The sequence below is a fragment of the Schistocerca nitens genome, chromosome 5, assembly GCF_023898315.1.
Source record: "Schistocerca nitens isolate TAMUIC-IGC-003100 chromosome 5, iqSchNite1.1, whole genome shotgun sequence".
NCBI lineage: Eukaryota > Metazoa > Arthropoda > Insecta > Orthoptera > Acrididae > Schistocerca > Schistocerca nitens.
The window spans coordinates 83,456,904-83,482,716 of NC_064618.1; the positions used below are offsets into that span (position 1 = coordinate 83,456,904).

Sequence of the window (25,813 nt, forward strand, 5' to 3'; positions counted from 1 at the left end):
GTCATTTCTAAATGATTCTGTATAGAGTACGAGGAAGAATTTTCTTGTTCCTTTTCTATCAAATCTCCTGTAGAAAAAAGCATTACAAGTGACTGGAAAGATTCACAGGTCAATCCTGTTTTCATGAAGAGTCACCAAACAGATGAACACCACTACAGAGGAAAGAGAGAAGATACAAAGAAGAGTACTGCATTCTGCCACAGGTTTCTTTAGTAGTGCAACATCCAGGAGGATGGGAAAGAGGGTGACATGTCCGTTACTTCAGTTATATCACCCAAAACATTCACCAGGTACAGGCACTGAACAGTTTTATTTGCAACACAACAAATAACTTCACAGATTTGGTATTAACATGACAACTAACTCCTGAAGAAAAAGGAAACACAAAAAAACTTTCTTGACTAAGTGAAGGCTCGAATAACTGAGTTCCACAAGTAACAGTCACAGATCGAATCCATTAGATCTGGATTTGTTACAATGGCACTAAGTTTGACACTTTCCAAGTGTGGGAGATGTAGCAAAAACAGAATACCAAGGCCTCTCCACTCAGAGGTGTCCTGTTGTCAAAGTCCCATTTCACGGTGACAGTGATGGGTAAAGGAGTTGATCATGGTAGCACATAATCCAGGTGAGGTCTTTCCGACGTGGCCTGCTGCACTGTAACTGCCGGCTGCCATTGCGTCGCAGGGTAAATAGTCCACTCACGGAGTAACACAGCTATTTGGTTGGCTCAAACTTAGTTTGGGTCTAAGTAGGAAGTAGTTCAGCCTGAGTGCGCTGATCAGGGCTGTGCATGCGCCTTGGAACTGCTGCTGGCCCAACCACTGGTGTCGCCCTCTACTGATCTGCTAGTAAGTTGGCTGGTTTCAATTTCCGCCTCACACAGACTGGAGTACCGTCACCGTGATGTATGTTCTGCAGGAAGCAGTTGATGCCTGTCACCTCAGCAGAGGACATGTGAGAGTGCTACACAAAATATCCTCCAACACACACCGTAAGGTGGCTTGTGGACCACAGATGCAAATGTAAATGTAGAGTGACCAATCAACCTCTCAAACACTGGGCGGTTTTTATCGAAATAACCTTTGCAATGGTTTAAAGGATTATTCGCGCACACCAAAAGTTCCTTCTTTCTCTCACCCCCAGTCTTGTCCATAAAAACTACTTCATGAAAGATTACTGAAAATGTGTCACTATTCATTTGTTCAAGTGGGTAATACTCAGCATACATGTGGAACTGTGGATCTAGGAATTATAACGCCCACACTACTTCAGGGAAGGGCTATCTCACTTGATGCCTCCACTCACAATGATTACATGGTAAATGCAAACTATTTTTTCGTAAGTTACTGAATTATTTACACATATGAGGTCTGTTCAATAAATTCCAGATCTTTCTTAATTTCACACCAATGGTGTGTTGGAGCAAAATCCAGTTGGCATCCCTGCACGCACCTGTGTTTAATGTGTAGCTGCCAGAAGTTTCATTGTTGTGTGTCTGTTAGTTATTGTTCAGTGCTGCATTGAGCAGAATGTTATGTCGTACACTTTGTGAATTAAGACATGGAAGAGCTAGAGGAGCAACACATCTGCATTAAGTTTTGTTTGAAACACAGGAGAACCTTTATAGAGACAGATCAAATGATGCAGGAAGCCTACAGTGATGATTGCTTAAGCCGTACTTGGTGTTACGAATGGTTCACACAGTTTAAAAATGGCCGGACAAAAATTAAAGGTGACCCTCATTCAATACGTCCTTTGACATCTACTGATGCCGCTCATGTCAAGAAAGTCAAAGAAACTGTGTGCACCAATCAGAGACTGACTGTCCAAGAGGCTGCAGAAGAATGTGACATTTCTGTTGGATCTTGTCATGAAATCTTGACACAGCATCTTGGAAAGCATTGTGTTGTCGTCAAGTTCGTGCCAAGGCTCATGAGTCAAGACCAGAAAGACCTTCACCTCGCAATCTGTGAGGAGCTTTTGGATCACGCAAATGAGAACGAATGTTCCTTAAGAGAATCATAACTGGTAATGAAACGTGGGTTATGGTTATGATGTTGAGATCAAAGTTCAATCTTCACAATGTGTCGGGAAAGATTCTCCAAAACCAAAAAAATCTCACCAGGTCAGGTCAAATGCAAAAGCCACGCTGATTGTTTTCTTTGCCTTTGAAGAGTTAGTTATTCAAGAATTCGTGCCACAGGGACAAACTGTTAATCAATGGTACTACCGAGATCTGTTATGATGCCTGGTAGAAAATGTGAGAAGGAAATGTCCTGAAGTGTGGCGCGACAATTCTTACCTCTTGAATCACGATAATGCACCCGCACATTCATTCCTGTTGGTGTGCGACTATTTCACAAAAAACAAAATCAGTGTGCTGCCTCATCTTCTGTACACTCCAGACCTGGCTACTGCAGACTTTTTTTATTTCCAAACCCCATCGAAAGGATGGAGATTTGCAACAATAGATGAGATAAAAGAAAATTCGCAGACGGTGCTTTGCACAATCCAGCAAGAGGTGTCCCAAAACTGGAAACAGCATTGAGAGTGCCATAGCAATTATGAAGGAGAGTATTTCGAAGGAGACCATGTACAATAAGTAAAAGGTAAACTCAGAAGACATTTGTGGACAAAGTTCCGGAATGTTTTGAACAGACCTCTTACATTAAAACCACATTAAAGTAACTGTGTGTGTAAGGATACATTAATTTTGCTAATAAAGTAGTGTACAATACAGGCCCTGCAAAGAAGCATGAGTGTCACACCAAAATGAGAAAGGTGAAACAGACTCTCTTTTCAGTGAAAGAAACATAAAATGACTGTTTCCTGTCTGATAATCAATCCTGTTTAGTGACTTGTAGCTAATATATTTTATAATCTATAGACAACCCACTAATCCCCTCTGATTGCTGCCAGAATATCCATTCAAGGTTATGTACAGACAAGCAGAGTATTAACTTCATACACTGTTTCTAAGATGAGAATTTAGCACTGAGATGATGCTTACTGGGTTAATATGGAAAAGAAAAAGAACAAAGAAGGTGCTCTAAGATCGCAATGAGTGATAAATCTCCAACAACATGCAGCACAGAACTGATGAACAATACATTGACTAATAATGGATTTAGCATAGTAAATATGCTGAAATTTCTCTTTGTTCACTAGAGGTAGAAACTTACTTTGCTGCTTAAATTCCAGTAAACCTTAGGTACGTAAACAAATGGGAAATGTGACAGGTCTCTTGCACACCTTTCAGAATTTTTCCCCTCATTTAAAAAATCAAGTTCTTGCTCTAGTGTGTCCCTCAATTCCTGAAAACAAATAATTCCTACATTACAAGGTTTACAGAACAAAATTAAGTATAAAAAAGACAGGATCCTTAAATAGAAAGCTACAAAATTTTAATAAAAGAAAGCAGTTACATGATTGATACTATACTGAAACAAGTGTGCTGATAAGGTAACCTTAAGCAACTGCATAACAGTATTGGCATGGCTATGCCTCTTGCACACAAAGAAACCTGAAAAAATAGGGGAAAAAACACTTACGTCAGCAGCCTTCCCATCATCCTGTAGGTAAGGCGTAACTGGTGATTAGGAAGGAGGTAGCCTCCTCAACTGTGTGAGGTCTATTTATGCCAAGGAAACAATTGTGTGTGTTGAGAAGCTGCATTTGAACAGTATACCACATGTTCCATATTCAATGCATTTCACATTGTCAAGTTCACATGTTCTTGTCACAGATTAGTATAAGAGCATTAAACTAAATTACATTAGCATAAACATTAAAAGGGTAATTACTCTACTACGTTCAACATATTCTTAATAGCCAAAAAACACCACACCTATTTTACATCTTATCCATTAATTTATTTTAAGAAACGGATAACCGCTTTACACATGCTTGCTTAACAATAAAGCATTACCCAACATTTACTGTTTATTTTACAGCCCCAACTTGGTTTTACATTGTTGCATTACAAGTAATGGGTTTTTGTATCACTGTAAAAGGTAGTGCATGTTGAGAAAAATTACATACAGGTAAGGAAGTGGAAAATTATTGTTGAACATTTACAAATTAAGTAGCTCAATTCTACATTTGATTGATTGTGTGAACATATGTGTCTTAATCATCTTGAGGTTTAAGCTCTTTTTTCTGTGTTTGCTTTAACAAAACGTATGTTTTTTTAACCCAAACATGTTTCACTGCAGTTGCAGCATCTTCAGTGGGCTTTTATTTTATAGCCGTTAAAGATAAAGAATGTTCTTTACTGTCTGTATACATGTAACTATTAGTTTTTAAATTGTAATTACAGATATTTGGAAAAAAAAAGCAAAATTATGAACTGATACCTTTTGACCACATGGTGTGGTTTTTCTGATGTAATGTGTTTTTACAGTGACAGTTTTGTTCCACAGTTTGTCATATGCAACCACTTACACCTTAAAGTAGATAAATTGTTTAAGCCAAAATTATGATTTGAAAATCGTTATTTCTATACCTGAAATAAATTAGTGGAACAGTTGAAGGTGTTCCTGTCAGTTGTTCTGAATCTTTCAGAGGTGTCTGTGCATTTTTTTTATTTTTATTTATTTATTTTGTGTGTGTGTGGGGGAGGGGAGGGGGGGATGTGAGCTCTATAGGTTGGTCTTGTCTACTAATTCTTTGAGGGCAGAGAACAGAGTTCCATTGCAGAGAACTGTATATTCATTTATCACTTGTTTTCCTTCCACTATGGCTTTTTGTATCTGATAATTTTCTTCAATTATTAGTTTTTGTGGGGGGCTGTTGCTGCATTTAAGAATTTTCAAATCAGTATTGATGTTTGTTGGGTTATGTTTCTTGTCCATAAGGTGTTCACCAAATGTGGAATGACAGCTGTTACTTTTTAATGCTCTTCTGTGTCCTGTGTACCTGGTATTAACATTTCTACTTGTCTGTCCTATATAAACTGACTTGCAGTCCTGACATGTTCATTGGTAAATACCAGAGGTGTTGTGTTTGTCTGTGCTTGTGTTGGTTGTCCTTAGTTTTCTCTGTGTTGAGTTGTATGTCCCGTAGGCTATTTTTAGCCTTTGTTTTTAGACTATGTTGCCTATTCTGTGGATTGCTTTGTTGTTGTAGGTGAGAGTGAACCACTTGTTTGTCATTGTGGGTGTTTCTTGTTCATGTGCACTAATATGTGTGTTCTGTGTGTTTGTAAGTTGATGAGGAGGCTTTTGTTTTTGTGTGTTGGGTGTCCTTTTTAATTTTGTGGTTCAGTTTATCTATAGTGTTTGTGTCATATCCATTCTCTACTGCTATTTGTCTGATTGTCTGTAATTCATTCTTGCAGTCGTTTTCAGTGAGTGGGGTTTTGTTCAGTCTGTGTAGCATATATTGGAAGCCAGCTAGTTTGTGTGTAATCGGATGATTAGAATCTTTGTGAATGGCTGTGCTGGTGGTGGTCACTTTCCTGAATATAGAGAATTGGTGTTGGTTGTTGTGTCTATATACTGTGAGGTCAAGGAAGTTTAACCCTTTGTCGTGTTCTGTTTCTATGATGAATTTTATTTTTGGGTGCACTTTGTTTATATCACTGTGGAGTTGCTGGATGCAACTTCAAATGGTTCAAATGGCTGTAAGCACTATTGGACTTAACATCTGAGGTCATCAGTCCCCTAGACTTAGAACTACTTAAACGTGCAGTGAAACATGTTTGAGTTAAGAAACAAAACTATGTTTTGCTATCCAAAACCATGTGTCTTACTTGCACTAGGTGTGCTTTCCCTACAATTTGTCTTCTGTGCCAAGACAACACTTTCACTGTAACATACTTTGTGTGACAAGAATGGCACTTTGTTCTGCACACATCCACATAGAACACTATGAATGTGAAGGAGGGGCTATCCTACACTGTATCATTACACTGGAGGAGAGATGGGGTAATTTTTACCAGCAACACTTGAAACGCTTATGGGTCACCACAATGACAGAAAGTTCAGCAGAACCTCAGCAACATGATAGTTAAGGAGATTTTTTAGTACAAATGTGAGGATGTTATCCTAACTCATATTATTCTCAAATAGCAAAGTATCTATGCCCTCTATTACTGTTCATTTATGGAAGAAAACCACAAACAAGCTATGAGAAAGAGGGAGCAACAATTGCTCCAGAATCCACCCACCATTTTGCAGGGCAATGCCTGGGTGCACACAGTGCAAGCTGTGACCAATTTATTCAATCTATGGAGCTGAAAAGTGCTGCACCACTCATCATAATCCCCAGGCTTTATACCTTGTGACGTAAGACTTGATTTCTGAGAAGAAGGAAGCACTTTGTGGCATTTGTTTCAGAACTGCTACAGAGGTTTGGCTAGCAATAGACTACTACTCTATTCAAACTACCAGTACAACTGACACTGCTTAAAGTGTCCTACAAGTTCCACATTACTGGCAACAGGTTGTACACAATGCTGTTAACTAATATGAAGGACAATAAATCATGTGCCTATTTTGCATTAGTTGTAAATAAATAATTTCCACTATTAAAGTTCCAATCCTTGTAAATAAAGAAGAAAAATTAAGGTTTATCCTCCTACTGATGGCTAGGTCATTAGGGGTGGAGCACAAGCTCAGACTGGCCAAGGCTGCAAATGGAAATCAGCAGTCTCCATCTCAAAGGAAACTTCTGGCATTTGCCTTAAACAAATTAGGGGACCACACAAAAGCCTAAATTTGGATGCACAGTTGGCGATTTGCACCACTATCCTCCCAAACGTGAGCACTGTGTCTTACCGCTATGCCACCAGATCAATGATCCCTGCCATCCACTGCATGATCATCAAGCTGTAGTCTGTCAACTGTAATGTAGAAGAGCTTCATTGCGAGGTTGGAGCACCAGTGTCTAACCACATCACTAGATAGAAGAGTACACTGCCACTGGATATCCCTGCAAATGGAGAGCTAGTCCCAGAAAACAATCTGCCCTATTCTGTTTGGAGACTACTCCACCATCTTAAGATGGGCATCCCTTGTTGCAAGAGCAACATGCAAAAATGGGGAACTCTTACAGCTGATGGAAAAACATCCTGGGAGTGTGGAACAAAACAAGATCTGGGTCACTTGCTCATATTCCCTCTACTGGAAAAATCTTGCATAACACAGGACTTGATCAAGGCAAGTAATAAGCCGATCAGAGTGTTGTGTTCTGGAAATGCTGACTGGACACGGAAGTGAATGAAGGAAGCCAACTCATTAGGTAATATACAAAGAACATTTACACAATACCTAAACAATGTTTTCTCACTAAAAAATTTAACAAATTTTAAGCTTAAATATTATACATTTATAAGCAATGTTATTCAATCTATATATTGAGCAAGCAGTAAACGAAACAAAAGAAAAATTCGGAGTAAGTATTAAAATCCATGGAGCAAAAATAAAAACTTTGAGGTTCGCCGATGACATTGTAATTATGTCAAAGGAAGCAAAGGACTTGGAATAGCAGTTGAATGGAATGGACAGTGTCTTGAAAGGGGGATATAAGATGAACATCAACAAAAGCAAAACGAGGATAATGGAATGTAGTCGAATTAAGTCGGGTGATGCTAAGGGGATTAGATTAGGAAATGAGACACTTAAAGTAGTAAAGGAGTTTTGCTACTTGGGGAGCAAAATAACTGGTGATGGTTGAAGCAGAGAGGATATAAAATGTAGACTGGCAATGGCAAGGAAAGAGTTTCTGAAGAAGAGAAAATTGTTAACATCGAGTTTAGATTTAGGTGTCAGGAAGTCGTTTCTGAAAGTATTTGTATGGAGTGTAGCCCTGTATGGAAGTGAAACATGGATTATAAATAGTTTGGACAAGAAGAGAATAGAAGCTTTCGAAATGTGGTGCTACAGAAGAATGCTGAAGATTAGATGGGTAGATCACATAACTAATGAGGAGGTATTGAATAGAATTGGGGAGGAGTTTGTGGCACAACTTGACTAGAAGAAGGGATTGGTTGGTAGGACATGTTCTGAGGCATCAAGGGATCTCCAATTTAGTATTGGAGGGCAGCGTGGAGGGTAAAAATCGTACAGTGAGACCAAGAGATGAATACACTAAGCAGATTCAGAAGGATGTAGGTTGCAGTAGGTACTGGGAGATGAAGAAGCTTGTACAGGATAGAGTAGCATGGAGACCTGCATCAAACCAGCCTCAGGACTGAAGACAACAACAACAACAACACCAAGCAATAACTCTCTCACAAACAGTTTTTGATCATGAAACCTATGACATACCAGCAAATTTAAAAAGAGGAGAGCAAGTAATGAAATTATAATTGCAGTCTAGCTGCACTTCAAGAAAATAAAGCTTTCATTCAACAGAAATGATTGTAAAAATATTGTGTAAATTGTATCAAAATGAAAATTCACTTGGAAAAAAAAAGATGAAAAAAAAAAAAACACTATAAAGCTACAAGGAAACACAATAGCAGGCCAGTCCTTGCTTCCACGACACAAAATTCTAACTAGGAAAACTCCCCATCACACCCCCCTCAGATTTAGTAGTAAGAGGGCCCACTGGACATCCTGACAAAAACTGAACACAGATCAAGCATGAAAACAGGAAGGTGTATTGGACTGTGAAAAAAAGTAAACAGGATCAGTGAATGATCCAAGAACAGTAAGTGCAATATGGAGCATCCAGGGAAAGAAATGGCGTCACGGTCAAGTGGTTACGGTGTTATGCAGGCAAGCCGTGTTCAAACCTCGCTCATGCCTCTTTTTTTCCTGTTCTCTTTATTCAAATTTGTGTCTGTGTCGTGATGTAATGTCCATTTGCAACAGTGAGGTGTAAGGTAGGGACCTATAATGACAGCTGATTCAACACAACTATTCTATTAGCTGCTCAAAGGAAATAGCTTTCAAATGGGAACCACAAATGTTTGATGACAAGATGAATCCTCCATCGCAAAACATGTCTGGTGTGTCATATGACAGGAGTCTCTTATCGACGCACCTAATTTGTACAACTGGTAACTGAGTGAAATATGCCTCCTTGCCCAATATAGGTGTTCGTATGAATGTGAATGTGATCACTCCCAAGCAAATAATGAAAACATACTAGTTTGTCACAAATGAACGCAACAGTTTCACAGTCACACAGTTTCTCTGTGCTCTGTCAAAACATGTTTTTAACATTTCTGAAGCTGCATTTCATTTCAGAAGTCTTGACTCTTGAATTCCGCTGTTGTAACATAGTTCACAGTTACTTGTTGTTTTCACTTCTGTGAGATGTCTATGTCTCACCTGCTCTCACCTTTCATCACATTTACTTGCGACAGTAACACGTTCTTACCACGTGACTCATTTTCTATAACCAATGTATAGCATGACAACTGTCAAGACTACTGAAAGAGAACAAACATTTCAATGAATGGACAGACAGTTCATAATATTGTGAGAAAAACAAAAAAATAAAATAAATGGGATGGGGTAGTTTTGAACACGGCTCTCCCACTTGGCAGGGCAACATCATGACCACTTACCCATGACACCGCTGCAGATTCAAGTTGCTCTTTACTGCACTTCTTGTTCTTGGACCATTCATTGTTTCTATTTTGCTTTTTTTTTCACAATTCAGTACACCTTCTTCCTGTTTTCATGCTTGATCTGTGCTCAGTTTTTGACAGGCTATCCACTGGACCATGTTACAATTAATCCGAGGAGGGTGTGATGGGGAATTTCCCTTGTAACTACTGTTGATAGACATGTATAAAGTAGAAAAACTGTCCTAAATAACAGTTCCCCAAAAGCTAGGGTAGTTTTTTTCCTACTTTTGTACGAAACTATAGGCAATACTTAAAATTTCACTTCCAGAAGGTAAGAACTGGCCAGCCATTTTGTCTCCTTGTAATTTTATAGAACATTATATTAAGTTGGTAACTGGACATCATCTAGCCCCCCCATTAAGGCTGTTGTAATTCTTACAGTTGCTTCCTAGTGCATTTATCTCTTAATGGTTTTTGTCACCAGCAATAAAAACAAGCTTTTGTTGACTAGAAGAAACAAAAATAATTTTTATGTAGATTTTTGTGCCCTTGTCTACGGCTCAGAGTGGCGTTGTGTACTCTGGTGCAAAAATTGTCAGCAAGCTCAAATCGATATAAAGCAAAAAAATTTTGCAATGTTTAGGAATGAAAAAGAAAATTTTAAAAAAGAAAACCACATTAATTACCCACTCCTAGAAATTATATGATTATCTAATTTCAAGGACTGAAAGCTGCACTATAAATAGCAATGCCCATTACAAAACATGTAACAAGTACAGATTATCAACAGACCTATTTTCTTTGAAAAATATGTCCATATTCTTGTAAATCTTAAACTGTCAGTAACTATTTAATATAACTGAACAAGTGGCATATTTTTCGAAGTACCAGCTTTCCTGCAAATTTACTAGGCAACATAAATCAGGCATGGGCACAAATAGCAATAGTTTATAGTTAAAACTGTGTAGAAATGAAGTTTCTAAGAGTTGCTTCTCTTTTGTTACTGTATACTCTGATCTGTTATGCACCTCTAAAGGTTGTCCTCTTTCAAGGGGTCTATGGAATTCGAACAACAGGTGTTGAGCATTAACACCGCCAGTTGCACCACTGCTCTTTCAGCCTCTTATTCTGTTTTATTCTGTGTGTTGCACAAATGTTGAAACTGAAATACTGGTAATTTTTTTAAATTAAACCACTAGTATCTCACACAATCAGAATCTTCCACAAAAACTGATGTGAAATAATAAAGTTCAGCTGTATGCTTCATGTACACAAATTGTGACATGGATCAAACACTACCCTGTATGGCCTTGCACACTTGTAAGAGTGGTAACACAACATAAACTGAATAGATTACATGCAAATTGATGCTAACACTGCCATGTAAGAAGTAAGGTTACAATTTAACATCCTTTCAACAGTAATCCACTAGTTTGAAACTTACCAACAGTACCCACTCAAAGTCAAATTTTGGGTGCATCCAACCAATCAACTTCAGAAGAAATTTTATCGTTAATATATCTCCTATAAACCTGTCCTGCAGATCGATGTATTGCACTTTCACTGCAACTTCTTCACCATTCTTAGTGGTAGCTCGGAACACCTGGAAGAAAATGAATTTCCTACATGAACAATTTAGTGTACAATACAAGTAAGTCTTTGTGTGCACAACAATATAAAGAACAGGACACATTGCTACTCTCCATAAATAGGACCCACTGGGTTCCAGACAGGCACAATGAAAAGACTGTTACACATGTAGCTATCGGCCAAAGCCGGTCAGAGCTGCTGGTGGTGTCAGTCAAGTATGTGTAACATGTGCTCACTTGTGTGAATGTGTGTACATTTTCTTTGCTGAGGGAGGCTTTGGCCGATAGCTGCATGTGTAACAGTCTTTTTGTTGTGCCTTCTGCAAGTCAACGGGTCACTTTTTGGTGAATAGCAATCCGTCCTATTCCTTATATTGTTGTTAGTCCAGCCTGGAGTTTCCATTGTTTTCTTTTCATGCACAATTTTTTTTTTTTAATGCAACTAAAGCTGGAATAACAATTACACGAAAAGAGCTTGTAACAGTAGATAATTGCACATATGACATACATTATGAGCTCAACAATGTTGGAAAAGACAGATCACTACTTATTGTAAAGAAGATGTATCAAGATACAAACATGCATGATTAAAAGTCACTCACATATAGCTTTTGCCCACAGCCTTTGTCTGTAAAGAGACACGCACAGGCGCGCACGCACGCACGCACGCACACACACACACACACACACACACACACACACACACACACACACAAAGAAAGCAAGCACAGCTCATGCACATACAACCGCCAACTCAGCATCTCAGGCCAGAATGCAACATAACGTGGGATGCAAGCAGCAGTCTGGAGGGGGTGGGGAAGAGATAATAGTGTACAGGTGGGAAGAAAGATGAACGATGTCTGGTGGAGTGTGCAGGGACCAAATTGTCAACAGGCACAGAGTCCAGACGTTGTGGGGCAGGGAAGTGGAGGAAAAAGGAACAACAAAGGAGAGGAGTGGAGAAATACACGCACATGTGTTGGCAGAGGGCTGCAAATAAGCAGGGTGGGAGATGAGAAAGGGGAGGAGATGATACAACAGAGGGAGTGGAAAATGTTGGTTGGAGGGTGTGGAGAAGTACATTACCGTAAGTTGAGGCCGGGATACTTACAGGAGCAGAGAATGTGTTGTAAGGATAAGTCCTATCTGTGCAGTTCAGAAAAGCTGGGGGGTGGAGGGAAGGATCCAGACGGCTCGAGTAGTGAAGCAGCTATTGAAATGAAGTGTATTATGCTCATTTGCACGTTGTACCAGATGGTGGTCTACTCCCGATCCCTGCAATGGAAGCCAACCCCTCCAACCAAAACCACCCTAATTCCTACATCGAATGCTGCCTCTTACAGTTTATACCACCATCCAATTGTGACACCCCCCCCCCTCCCCTCTCAAACCTAACCATCTGCTGGTCACCTAGCAGGAATTTCTTACCTCCAACTTAGCCTCACCATCTTTCCCCAGGTCTCTTCTTCAACAGAAGGAAGAACAGCCATACACATATTCAAAACAAATCCTACCTGCAGACAAAGGTTCCACCACTGTTGTCATGAATCACAGTGATTACCTGGCAGAAGGCCCGTGGCAATTCTCTGAATCCTCCACCTATAAACTTTGCCAGAGTGATCCCATTCTAGAAGTCCAATACACACTCCAGTCCCTGCTTAAAGCCTTAGGCCCTTCCCACAACATCTCCCCTGAATCTACACTCCTGGAAATTGAAATAAGAACACCGTGAATTCATTGTCCCAGGAAGGGGAAACTTTATTGACACATTCCAGGGGTCAGATACATCACATGATCACACTGACAGAACCACAGGCACATAGACACAGGCAACAGAGCATGCACAATGTCGGCACTAGTACAGTGTATATCCACCTTTCGCAGCAATGCAGGCTGCTATTCTCCCATGGATACGATCGTAGAGATGCTGGATGTAGTCCTGTGGAACGGCTTGCCATGCCATTTCCACCTGGCGCCTCAGTTGGACCAGCGTTCGTGCTGGACGTGCAGACCGCGTGAGACGACGCTTCATCCAGTCCCAAACATGCTCAATGGGGGACAGATCCGGAGATCTTGCTGGCCAGGGTAGTTGACTTACACCTTCTAGAGCACGTTGGGTGGCACGGGATACATGCGGACGTGCATTGTCCTGTTGGAACAGCAAGTTCCCTTGCCGGTCTAGGAATGGTAGAACGATGGGTTCGATGACGGTTTGGATGTACCGTGCACTATTCAGTGTCCCCTCGACGATCACCAGTGGTGTACGGCCAGTGTAGGTGATCGCTCCCCACAGCATGATGCCGGGTGTTGGCCCTGTGTGCCTCGGTCGTATGAAGTCCTGATTGTGGCGCTCACCTGCACGGCGCCAAACACGCATACGACCATCATTGGCACCAAGGCAGAAGCGAATCTCATTGCTGAAGACGACACGTCTCCATTCGTCCCTCCATTCACGCCTGTCGCGACACCACTGGAGGCGGGCTGCACGATGTTGAGGTGTGAGCGGAAGACGGCCTAACGGTGTGCGGGACCGTAGCCCAGCATCATGGAGACGGTTGCGAATGGTCCTCGCCGATACCCCAGGAGCAACAGTGTCCCTAATTTGCTGGGAAGTGGCGGTACGGTCCCCTACGGCACTGCGTAGGGTCCTACGGTCTTGGCGTGCATCCGTGCGTCGCTGCGGTCCGGTCCCAGGTCGACGGGCACGTGCACCTTCCGCCGACCACTGGCGACAACATCGATGTACTGTGGAGACCTCACGCCCCACGTGTTGAGCAATTCGGCGGTACGTCCACCCGGCCTCCCGCATGCCCACTATACGCCCTCACTCAAAGTCCGTCAACTGCACATACGGTTCACGTCCACGCTGTCGCGGCATGCTACCAGTGTTAAAGACTGCGATGGAGCTCCGTATGCCACGGCAAACTGGCTCACACTGACGGCGGCGGTGCACAAATGCTGCGCAGCTAGCGCCATTCGACGGCCAACACCGCGGTTCCTGGTGTGTCCGCTGTGCCGTGCGTGTGATCATTGCTTGTACAGCCCTCTCGCAGTGTCCGGAGCAAGTATGGTGGGTCTGACACACCGGTGTCAATGTGTTCTTTTTTCCATTTCCAGGAGTGTATTTCCTCCCCCTATGACAGCCCCACACAATAACCTTATACATGCCCCCCACAATCCACAAACCCAACAATCCTGGACACCCCTTGTGGTTAATTATTGTGTCTCCACTGTAATAATTTTGGTGCTCACTGACCAACAACTCTGACCAACTGCTTGTAATATAGCCTCCCACGTCAAAGACTGCTGACACGACCACACTATACATCAACATCCATCCTGCCCGTGGTCTTACTGTTATTGAATACTACATTTTCCAATGTTCTTCAGACTCCAAACTCACTGCCTCATTCCTCATACACCTTACTAACTTCATCCTAACCCGCAACTACTTCTCATTTGAAGGGAGAGTACATAAACAAATCTGCGGAACAGTCATAGGCACCCACATGGCATCCTCCTATGCAAACCTGTTTATGGGCCATCTAGAGGAGATCTTCCTAGCCTCCCAAAACACCAAACCCCTAGGATGGTTCTCGTCACTGATGATATCTTAATGATATGGACACCTTACCTTCATTCCTTCACAACCTTAACACCTTCTCTCCCATCTGCTTCACATGGTCCTCCTCCACCCAGCATGCCATCTTCCTAGCTGTTGTCCTCCTCTTTCTAATGGCTCTATCTGCGCCTCTGTCACATTCAAACCACCAACAATCAACAGTACCTGCATTTCCATATCTGTCATCCCTTTCACACCAAAAAATTCATCCCATATAGCCTGGATACCTAGGAACGGCATGTCTGCAATGACAAAAACTCCCTTGCTCAGTATGCTGAGGGCCTCACCAACACCTTCACAAACAGGCACTGTCCCCCAGATCTAGTCCACAAACAGATTTCCCATGCCATTGCTCCTCAGAACCCCTATCCCTGCACTACCCCCAAAAAACAGCCACAAAGGAGCGTCCCCTTCGTCATCAGTTCCACCCCGGACTGGAACAACTGAACCACGCCCTTTGCCAGGGCTTTTATTACCTATCACTGTGCCCTGAAATGAGGGACAGCCTACCTGAGATACTTCCCACCCCTCCTTAACTGGTGTTCCATCGCCCACATAAGCTCCACAACATCCTTTTCCAACCCTGTAACACTCCCAATCCGAACCTCTTGCCACAAGGATCGTTTCCCTGTGGAAGACCCAGGTGCAAAACCTGCCCAATCCATCCAACCAGCACTTCCTATTCCAGTCCTGACACAGGTTTATCCTACTCGATCAGGGGCTGGGCCACCTGTGAAGACAGACATGTCATTTACCAGCTCTGCTGTAATCACTGTGCAGCTTTTTATATTGGTACGGCTACCTACCAGCTGTCCACCAAGATGAATGGCCACCATCAAAACTGTGGCCAAGAGTAAAGTATACCACACTTTGGCACAACATACAAATGAACGTAACACACTTGATTTCAATGGCTGTTTCATTACCCGAGCCATCTGGATCCTTCCCTCCACCACCAGCTTTTCTGACCTGCGCAGACAGGACTTATCGTTACACCAAATTCTCTGCTCACATAGTTATTCCAGCCTCAACCTACGATAACATACAGACCCCATAACCTCCACCCAACGCTTTCCACCCCCTCTGTCCTATCATCTCCTCCTCTTTCTCATCTCCCACCCTGTTTATTTGCAGCCCTCTGCCAACACATGCACCTGTCTTTCCCCGCTCCTCTCCTTTTTGTTCTTTTTTTCCCACCTCCGTGTCCCACAACCTCCTGACACTGCACCTGTTGGCAGTCTAGTCCTTCCACACTCCACCAGACAGTGTTCGTCTCTCTCCCAACCTGTATACTACTATCCCTTCCCCACCCCCTCAAGATTGCTGCTTGCATCCCACATGATGTTGCATTCTGGCTCGAGATGCTGGAGTTGGCAGTCGTGAGTGCGTGAGGTGTGCTTCCTTTGTGTGTGTGTGTGTGTGTGTGTGTGTGTGTGTGTGTGTGTGTGTTTACTGATGAAGGCTGTGGCTCAAAGCTATAAGTGTGCGTCTCATTCATGCCTGTCTGCAACTTGACATGTCTTCTTTACGGTAAGTAGCAATCTATTTTTACCTACATTGCTTATGTTCCTATCTGGAGTTTCCACTGTTTCATATATTATGATTTCTGTGTCTGTAGGACATAATCATGTGTATCTTGAAGTAATAATACAGGATGTTATTAATTAATTATAATGTAAATAATTGATCTAGTTTGCTGTGGAGCAGTTGCTATGTGTTGGTTTTTGGATATTGTTTCAGAGGTTCCTGAGCTTTGAGGAAACAACTGTATGCAGGCAAGGTAGCAGTTACCTGCAGGTTAAGCTTTATGTGGCTCTTGTCATTGTGGAAGCAAGTGCGGAAGGCTTTCTATAAAGCTTGCTAGAAGTCTAGGCACGCCAAGATATTGTTCGTAATTTCTCTTTGAAATAACCTCTACGGAGGAAGTGCAATTTGATGGTGCAGAGCCTGAAACCAGATTATGAAAATAAACCAATATACATTAATACTTTATCTTTTTATTGTAACCATAAAAGAATTAACTGAAGCCATTACTGCTGTTAACTGCTGAATGGGTGAATGAACTTTGGATGACTCCACTGGCTTAGTATTCAATATTCAACTAAAGGAAGGGATTTATTAAAATTGAATTACCTTATAGCCTAGTCTGAGAGAATGAAGACCAGTCACAGGTTTGCAAATGAAAGTACTCTTAATGCTTGCGTAAAATGTGGCACAGGAAAATATGCCCAAATGAGTCTAAATTGAGAAGCTGTTAGAATGGTTTACCAGCAATAAATGATTCAAGTCACAGAAAGAAGATGAAATACTTGAGTGCCTAGTTGGCGGCACCCACATGTGACCATGGGCACCCACGTGTGACAGGAAAGGTCAGGATTATGCCAAGAGAAGACAGGTGAAGCATCATCAAACAATCTGAAAACAAGAAAGTATGAGGCCATACACCTCAGCAGTGCCCACAAGCATAATATTAGCATGTGAGAGAGTGAAAACTGGGCGAGATTGGCCTTCAGGAAATGAGTTTATTAAAGCATAGCATTTGCACTTGAATAAGACATACTCTTCATGCAATGAGGCAAGTGTGTCTTAATGTATTGTTACATTCCACAGGACACAATGTCATCTCCAGAAATATAAAGTCCACAACTTCCCACATTGAATCCTGCAACTGTGAAAACAGTGGTTGCATTTCAGCAAATAGAAAGAATGGTGGCTCCATTTCGGCAAGCAGGAAGGATGACACTGTAAGCCACAGTAGCTAATGGCATACTCACAATGTGCTTTTAGGTGATCAATACAGTGTGTGTCAAATTTACAATAATTCCACATTGCGAATCATACTGCCATTAAATGGTGTGATGAACCACTAATCAAAACTTGATCTTTCTATACTGCAGGCGAAGTTCTACCCACTGTGGCACATAAAATCTTTTTACCAATCAGTTCAAAGTTCTTGTCTTCCCGTAAACACTGCTAGATTACCAAGCCTGGAAGACAGGATATGGTAGCAAGTTTCCATATTCTATCTAACACTGTGAAGTAACAGACTGTGATTGAATTGGGTAAATTCTGAGATTTAAGATAGTCTTATGAAGTTGTTAATGTAGTTATTCATCAGTATCTCACTTTAACCCTTTTGCAGTCTGTCGGGTGGGGGGGGGGGGGATATATATTTATCAGTAACTGCATTTCTTTACTGCGTTTATGGAAATACGTTTTATCACTTCTATACACTCCTTACATCTAAGGGTAGTGTACTGGACCAGCTGTAGTTTGTTTGTTGTGGAAAATAGCTTTTAGAGCTGAGGGAAGTATCTACTGCACCAAATAACATTGTTTTGAAGATCCTTGGGAAGTATGCTTACCACCAAAGTAGTTTCTCAAAGAAGCTCGCGAAGTATAATCACACAAAATTGTTAAGTCTTTTGTGGATCTCGGGAGATTCTGTTGCTGGGAGCCACCATGTTGGACACGGAATTTAGATTTTGGTATCTTCACTGCTGGCCAAGTGCCAGTCATCACTCAACTGTTCTAGTGCTCGAATACCTCCTAGGTGAGGGAAGATGCCCACTGCTTAGACTGGCCACTGATGTCTCCAAATCTGAATCCCTTAAGAATATGTCTAAGATGTACTACGGAAATGACCTGAAGCTCATCAGCTGTCACTATGAATTCATAAGAGCATACTACAACATTGTCGGGCATGCCTGTCAGCAAGGGGGAATCATATCACTAATAGCTAAGTTTTATCAATTGAAGACATGAAGTTTGTACTGGAGCCTGCAATTAATTTGGCATTTTATTTATAAATGTTTGTCTTGATCATATGTAGTAGTTGTTTTTGTGCAAGTTTCTTCATCTTCAAGTAACTACCTACATCCTTCTGAATCTGTTTAGTGTATTCAACTCCTGATCTCCCGCTACGATTTTTACCCTCCACGCTTGATCACATATTTTATACAATTAACAATGCCCTGTTACAGCTTACTGCCATCATCAGATCATTAAAAGTATTCTGATGTGAGTATCATGGCCAAACACTTTATAGACATGATGTAACTGGATAGATTAAAAATCTACTCACCAAGCAGAAGCAGGAGAAAACACATACAAAAGGACTGAAATTTGTAAGCTTCCAGAGCCACAGTAGCTCTTTTTTCTGGCAGGAGGGTTGAAGGGAAAAGAAGGGCATTGAAAGAAAAACATTGGTGATGTTTAGGAAACGGGGGAATTTGGAGAAATTACCCAGAACCTCAGGTTAGGGAAGACGTACCAGACGGGGCGAGAAGGAAACATTGATTGTTGGGAACCACCCTGGATGAGATTTGAAAAGATGAGATCTTAAAGGTGGAAAATAGGATAATATGCAGGACAAAGATTACTTACAAAACAATGTGCACAAGTTAATAAGAGCAGAAAGCTAAGTGCATTGTATGCGACATAGGTGGGGGGTGGGACACACATAAGTGAGTGAAGAAAGGAATATCTTCTGAGAAGAAATGCTGAGACAGAAAACTTTAACGTAAATTAAGGCCGTGTGGGTGGCCAGAACCAAGGAAATGTTGTAATGCCATTTCCCACCTGCACAGTTCTTAGAAACTGGTGTCTGGGGGAAGAATCCAGAACGCACGTGTAGTGAAACACATACAGAGGTCACAACTAGAATGAGATTTTCACTCTGCAGCGGAGAGTGTGCTGATACGAAACTTCCTGGCAGATTAAAACTGTGTGCTGGACCGAGACTCGAACTCGGGACCTTTGCCTTACACGGGCAAGTACTCTACCAACTGAGCTACCCAAGCACGACTCACGCCCTGTCCTCACAGCTTGGAAGGCAGGAGACAAGATACTGGTACAAGTAAAGCTGTGAGGACGGGGCGTGAGTCGTGCTTGGATAGCTCAGTTGGTGGAGCACTTGCCCGCGAAACGCAAAGGTCCCAAGTTTGAGTCTCGGTCCGGCACACAGTTTTAATCTGCCAGGAGGTCTCAGCGGTCACAACTGTTGTAGAGCATGTTCTGCAATGAGATATTGTGTGATCCCAGTATACATCCCCTGCCTACACCCATTCATTCTAACTGATAACTTGTTGTCAGTCATGCCAATGTGAAAGGCCAAACATTGTTTACATAACTGCTGGTATACGACATGTGTCATTTACAGGTGGCTCTTCCTTTGATAACGTATGTTATGCTAGCTACAGGGCTGGTGTAGGTGGTGGTAGGAAAGTGCATAGGACAACTCTTACAATGATGACAGTCACTGGAGCAGGAACCATAGGGTAGGGAAATGGGTGCAGAAGGAGTATAGGGGCTGATAAGGATATTGCAGGGACTGGGAGGCCAATGAAAAGCTGTTCTATGTTTATTGGGCAAAATGTCAAACAGAATGGATCTCATTTCTGGGCATGATTTTAGGAAGTCATAGCCCTTGCAAACTAGCTGATTTAAGACATTCAAGACAAGGATAATACTGATCGACAAGAGGTTTATTCCTAAGTTGTGTTTTGAGGTATCAGTAGCACCAGGATTAGATGTGATGATCTAGAAATCTGCTTCTGAACTAGGCTGGTGGGGGTAATTACAGCCAATAAACGCTGAGGTGAGAATGGTGGCGTATTGCTGTAAAAAGTCTGCACCTGAACAAATATGTTTCCCTCGAATGCCAAGGCTGTATGGGAGGGAACGTCTACATCGAAAGGGTGGCGACTGTCAAAATGCAAGTACCGTTGTTTGTTACTACGGTTAATGTGAGCAGAGATGTGTAGCTGACCCAAGGTGGGGATGAAATCAATATCAATGAAAGCGGTGTGGGATTTGAAATAGGTCCATGTGAAATTATGTTGGGAGAATATATTTAGAGATTCCAAGATTTTGAACAGGTCAGCCTCATCATGAGTCCATATGGTAAAGATGTCATCACTGTACCTCAACCAAACCAGGGCCTGAAGACTTGTGGATCCTAGCAAAGTCCTCTTCAAGTGACCCATGAAAAGTTTGGCATAGAAGGAGCCATCCTGGTTATCATGGCAATGCCCCTGTTCTGTTTGTATGTCTACCTCTCAAAGGTAGAGTAGTTGTTGGTAAGTATAAAGTTGATTGGGGTGAGCAGAAAGAATATTGTAAGTTTGAAATCCAGTGGGCACCGACTGAGGTAATGTTCAGCAGCACACAGACCATGTTCATGGGGGATGTTGGTATAGAGGGAGGTGACATCACTGGTGACAAGCAAGGTGTTTGGTGGGAGTGGGTCAAGCAAAGATTTCAGACAATATAGGAACAATTCTGACAATGATCCCAATTTGATCCACTACCATTACCTGAAAATAAGCCCTTACAAGCCTTCCAAAAATTCCTAACATCCAACATTACTTCACAACACTTCCTCAAGCCCCTTTAACATGACCCTAATCTGACCTCTGCAGAAGTCCAGGCTCTTTGTACCCTAAAAACTGATGACACCATCTTTAACCTCCCAGCCGACAGGGGAACTACCACAGCAGTACTTTACCAACGGGATATGTATGCAAGGGCCTACATCAGCTGTTTGACGCCTCTATGTACTGCATCTGCCATCAAGATCCCACCCCTGTGATACAAACTGACCTACAGTCCCGTCTTAAAATCTCAGGGCTCTCACAAGGACCAACACCTCAATTTACAGAACTTATTATCCCACCCAAACCATGCATCACAACCTTTTACCTTCTTACTGAAGTCCACAATCCCAATCACCCTGGCGTCCCATAGTTGCTGGCCTCAAAGCACCCACCAAACATATACCAGCCTAAGTTGATTAACATCTGCAAAGACTTCCCTCCAATTTTAATGACGTACCACTTCCTCAAAGACACCCTGCTTGTCACCATTGACGCCGTCTCCCTCTATATCAACATCCGCCATGTACCTGGTCTGTCTGCTGCTGAACATTAACTCAGTCAGCATCCATAGGTTTCAAACTTATGATGTCCTTCCTACTCACCCTAATCAACTCACCTTACCAACAACTACTCTATCTTTGAGGGGCAGAAATGCAAACAGAACAAGGGTATGGTCATGGGAGCCACGATGGCTCCTTCCTACGCCAAGCTTTTCTTGGGCCACTTGGAGGGGGGTTTCCCAGGACCCGCAAGCCTGGTTTGATTTGGATACATTGATGCCATCTTTATCATATGGGCTCATGATAAGGTTGACCTGTTCAAATTCTTGGAATCTCTAAATACATTCTGCCAACTGAATTTTACATGGTCCTATTCCAAATACCATGCCACTTTCCTTGATGTTGACATCATCCCCACCATCATTCTGGCAATTGCCTTCCCTTCCATGTCAAACATTCCCTCTCGTACAGCCATGGCATCTGAGGCAAACATATTTGTTCAGATGCAGACTCTTTACAGCAATACACCACCATTCTCACCTCAGCCTTCACTGGATTAATTACCCTACCAGCCTAGTTCAAAAGCAGATTTCCTGGGCCGTCACATCCAATCCTGGTACCGTTGATCCCTCCAAAAAACAACTTTGGAGCACATCCCTTGTCGCTCAGTATTATCCTGGTCTTGAATGTATTAATCACTTAGTTCGACAAGACTATGACTTCCTAAAATCATGACCTGAAGTGAGGTCCATTCTGTTTGACATTTTGCCCACCACACTTAGAATAGCTTTTCATTGGCCTCCCGATCTCCACTATCAGACCCTGTACTCCTTATGCACCCATTTCCTTAGCCTATGGCCGGCCGGAGTGGCTGAGCGGTTCTAGGCACTACAGTCTGGAGCCGCGCGACCGCTACGGTCGCAGGTTCGAATCCTGCCTCGGGCATGGATGTGTGTGATGTCCTTAGGTTAGTTAGATTTAAAAAGTTCTAAGTTCTAGGGGACTGATGACCTCAGAAGTTAAGTCCCATAGTGCTCAGACCCATTTTTGAACCTTAGCCTGTGGCTCCTACCCTGGTGACTATCCGCACTGTAAGACTTGCCCCATGCACCCACCTACAACCATATCCTGTAACAGGAAAAACATATAAAGGGAGAGCCACCTGAAAATGAAACATGTTGTATGCCAGGTGTTATGTAAACACTGGTTGGGCTTTCACATTGGCACGACTACCACCTAGTTATCAGTTAGAGTGAATGGGCTTAGGCAAAGGGTATATACTGGCACCACACAATATCCTGTTGCAGAGTATGCTCTACAACATGACAGTCGTAACCTCGGTACCCATTTCACCACACATGCCATTTGAATTCTTCCCTCAGACACTAGTTTCTCAGTACTCTGCAGGTGTACAACACGTCCTTGGTTCTGGCCACCCACCTGCCTTAATTAACATCACTTTCTTCGTCCTCAGCATAACTTCTCAGTACCTGTTCCTTTCTATACACCCTTTTAGTTTTGTATATCATTTATTTTTTGACTTGTCTATTTTTTGCAGCCCCCCCCACCACCTCTGCCACATACAACACACTTAGCTTTCCACTCTTATTAACTCATACACAATGTTTTATCAGTAAATCTTCGTCTGGTGCATTACCCTATCTCCGACCTTTAAGCTCTCAGGTTTTCAAACCTCGTCCAGAGCAGTCCCCAACAATCAATCTTTCCTCCTCATCCCATCTGGTAATTCTTCCCTGTCCCATGGTTCTGGGCAATCTTCCTGAACACTCCCTATTCCCTAAACCTCACCAGTTCTTTTCCCTCTACCCTCTTCCTTCCCTGATGCCCGAAGGCGCTACTGGCTATGAAATCTTGCATATTACAATACCTTTAAATGGGTTTTCTTCTGCCACCAACTGGTGAGCAGACTTTTTATCTACCCAATGAAATTATATTTTCAAAAATCCATTATTTTTGTTGCTAAATCTATAGACATGGGTACATAACAAGCACTATTTTGTCACTTTTTTTTATAAATATGTACTTGGTATAAAGTTTCTCTATTTACATTTTGGAAACCACTGATGACTAAGCTTTATACTGTTCTGTGACCCTCTAAGACTCCAGGTCTTCTCATTTCTTGACTATATAAGGGGCATTCAAATGAAATCCAGTCACTAGTGTGAAGTAACAGTAACAATTTTACTAACTCAAAAATGTGGTTATACACAGTACACATGACAGTAGAAATGCAGTACAACTCAAAGATAGCGCCATTCGAAAACTGCACTGTTCGGCAGTCAGATGGTGGGGAAGCCACTGCGCACTGATTTTTCGACAGTTCAAGTGCTGATGCACTATGGTGTGAGCGGTGCCCACACTAATAGCCAGTAACCAATGGATCTCGTCCACAGTGATTCTGCAGTTATCCAAGAGTAAAGCATTCACTTCCGCAACCATTTCTGGTGTGATGACACAGTGAGCCTGTCCAGTTCAAGCATCGTCTTCCAGTGACTCGCGCCCCTCAAGGAATCGTTTGTGCCATTCCACAACACTTGAATGACGCAGATTGTACTCACAGCCTTCACTCATCGCTACATTTCACGACCTCCAACTCCCTCCGCATCCAAAAATCGAATTACTCCTCATTGTTACTGCTTACTCATCTGCATGTTCGGTAGTGGACGACAATTTGTGTGACCACCTCCTCTTTGGCGTGAAACCACACTGGCGCTACGCAACATCAAACAGTGTGCACACATCAGTCTCTCTACAAATAGATGGTGCCACCATACTCGCAGTTATGTGGTGCCACCTTACGTGTAAGGTAAAGGTAGACACACTGACCAGGTTTCATTTGAATGAACCTCATACTTAGCTTTTGGGAATTAGTGTATTAGTTTGTATAACTCTTATCGGAAGTAATCCTACAGCCTGAATTTTTATAAGTAACGTCTTTGATCTACTCATTATCTTCTGCTGATAACAAAGGTCATGTTGAACATTTTGGAAAGATATGCTCATTGTTGTTTTTCCCAAAGCTACATTCAATATTTCTTGAATAATTCTCCTGCAAGTGGTATATCCTGGTGCATACTAAAGAAGGGCAGGAGAAAGAATAAGAGTTTAATGCCTCATGGATGGTGGGATCATTAGAGACAGAGCATAAGCTCAGACAGACTAATAATAATAAAGGAACTGGCTGTGCAGTGGACCACCTAGTGTTCACCTTGCTCGTTTTAGGTAAATCACAGAAAACCTAAATTTGGACAGCTTGACAGAGATTGGAGTCCTGCTTTCTTCAGCAGTTGTCATTGCCAGTAATATAGGCTCATTTTCATCTCCTAGAAAATTCTTTTTGTCTGAAGTAACAAAATACCACAAACCACAAAAGAGGGAGGAATTTCAAATACTAACTGCAGTCACTTAAGGCACTGCACTCAAGTCCACATAAAAAATTTCTCCCTTGATGGATTCCCATAGGAAAATTCCCCCTTGAGGTATTCCCGTAAGAAAATTCTCCCTTGGCGCATTCCCATCAGAGTTCAATATCAATGTAGACTGCTGTGAGAGGAAGAAGCTGTTAGAAGTCTGTAGACAATGTGGCCAGCCAGCTCCTCACACTTTCATTCTAAGTAACACCATAAGCGAATCTTGTGGAGAAACCACATGCCTCACCTCAGCAGAAAAAACTGTGGCACCACAATGACTGACTCACTGTCATCTTAGTCTGGTGTCTGTCAACTTGCTTGATGTACGGAGTAGAGGATCTGTGATTTCCAGGACTGGATTACTACCAGATGTTACAGGGAACTACACTTGTACTGCTTTGAAAGTGGACCACATAACACTTGCTTTAGATGCTCTACATTCTTCACAAAACATAACACATCCTTGCATGGTTGTTTTCTGTGTATGACTTAAGCTGTATGAAGTGTGACGTCATCACATGCCTTCAAAGAAAAAATGTTTGCAGTTGCCTATGGATCCCCGACTGTATCCACGTTGCACCTCTTAATCTGAAGCAAATCGCCAACCACAAATTTCTGTCTTCAGGACACCAAAAACATGAAAACTGCATCGGGAGAGATCGGGAGTATATGGAGGATGTGTAGGGGCATCCCAGCAGAATTTCTGCAGCACAGCTGAAACAACCTTGGCAACATGTGGGCCTGCCTATCTTCCATACAGTCCCAATA

General features: G+C 42.2%; 1 protein-coding gene across 5 annotated transcripts in view; it reads right to left on the reverse strand.

The window, feature by feature from the left end:
• The window catches only part of LOC126259810 (uncharacterized aarF domain-containing protein kinase 5), a 158,735-nt gene that overhangs the window by 81,499 nt on the left and 51,423 nt on the right, over positions 1–25,813 (reverse strand). For all 5 annotated transcript variants that reach the window (XM_049956843.1, XM_049956845.1, XM_049956844.1 and 2 more), the window contains exons 5-6: positions 10,971–11,129; positions 3,186–3,317 (exon numbers count right to left, since the gene is read on the reverse strand). In XM_049956843.1, coding sequence (XP_049812800.1) covers positions 3,186–3,317; positions 10,971–11,129 — 291 coding nt within the window. The remainder of the gene's footprint in view (positions 1–3,185; positions 3,318–10,970; positions 11,130–25,813) is intronic.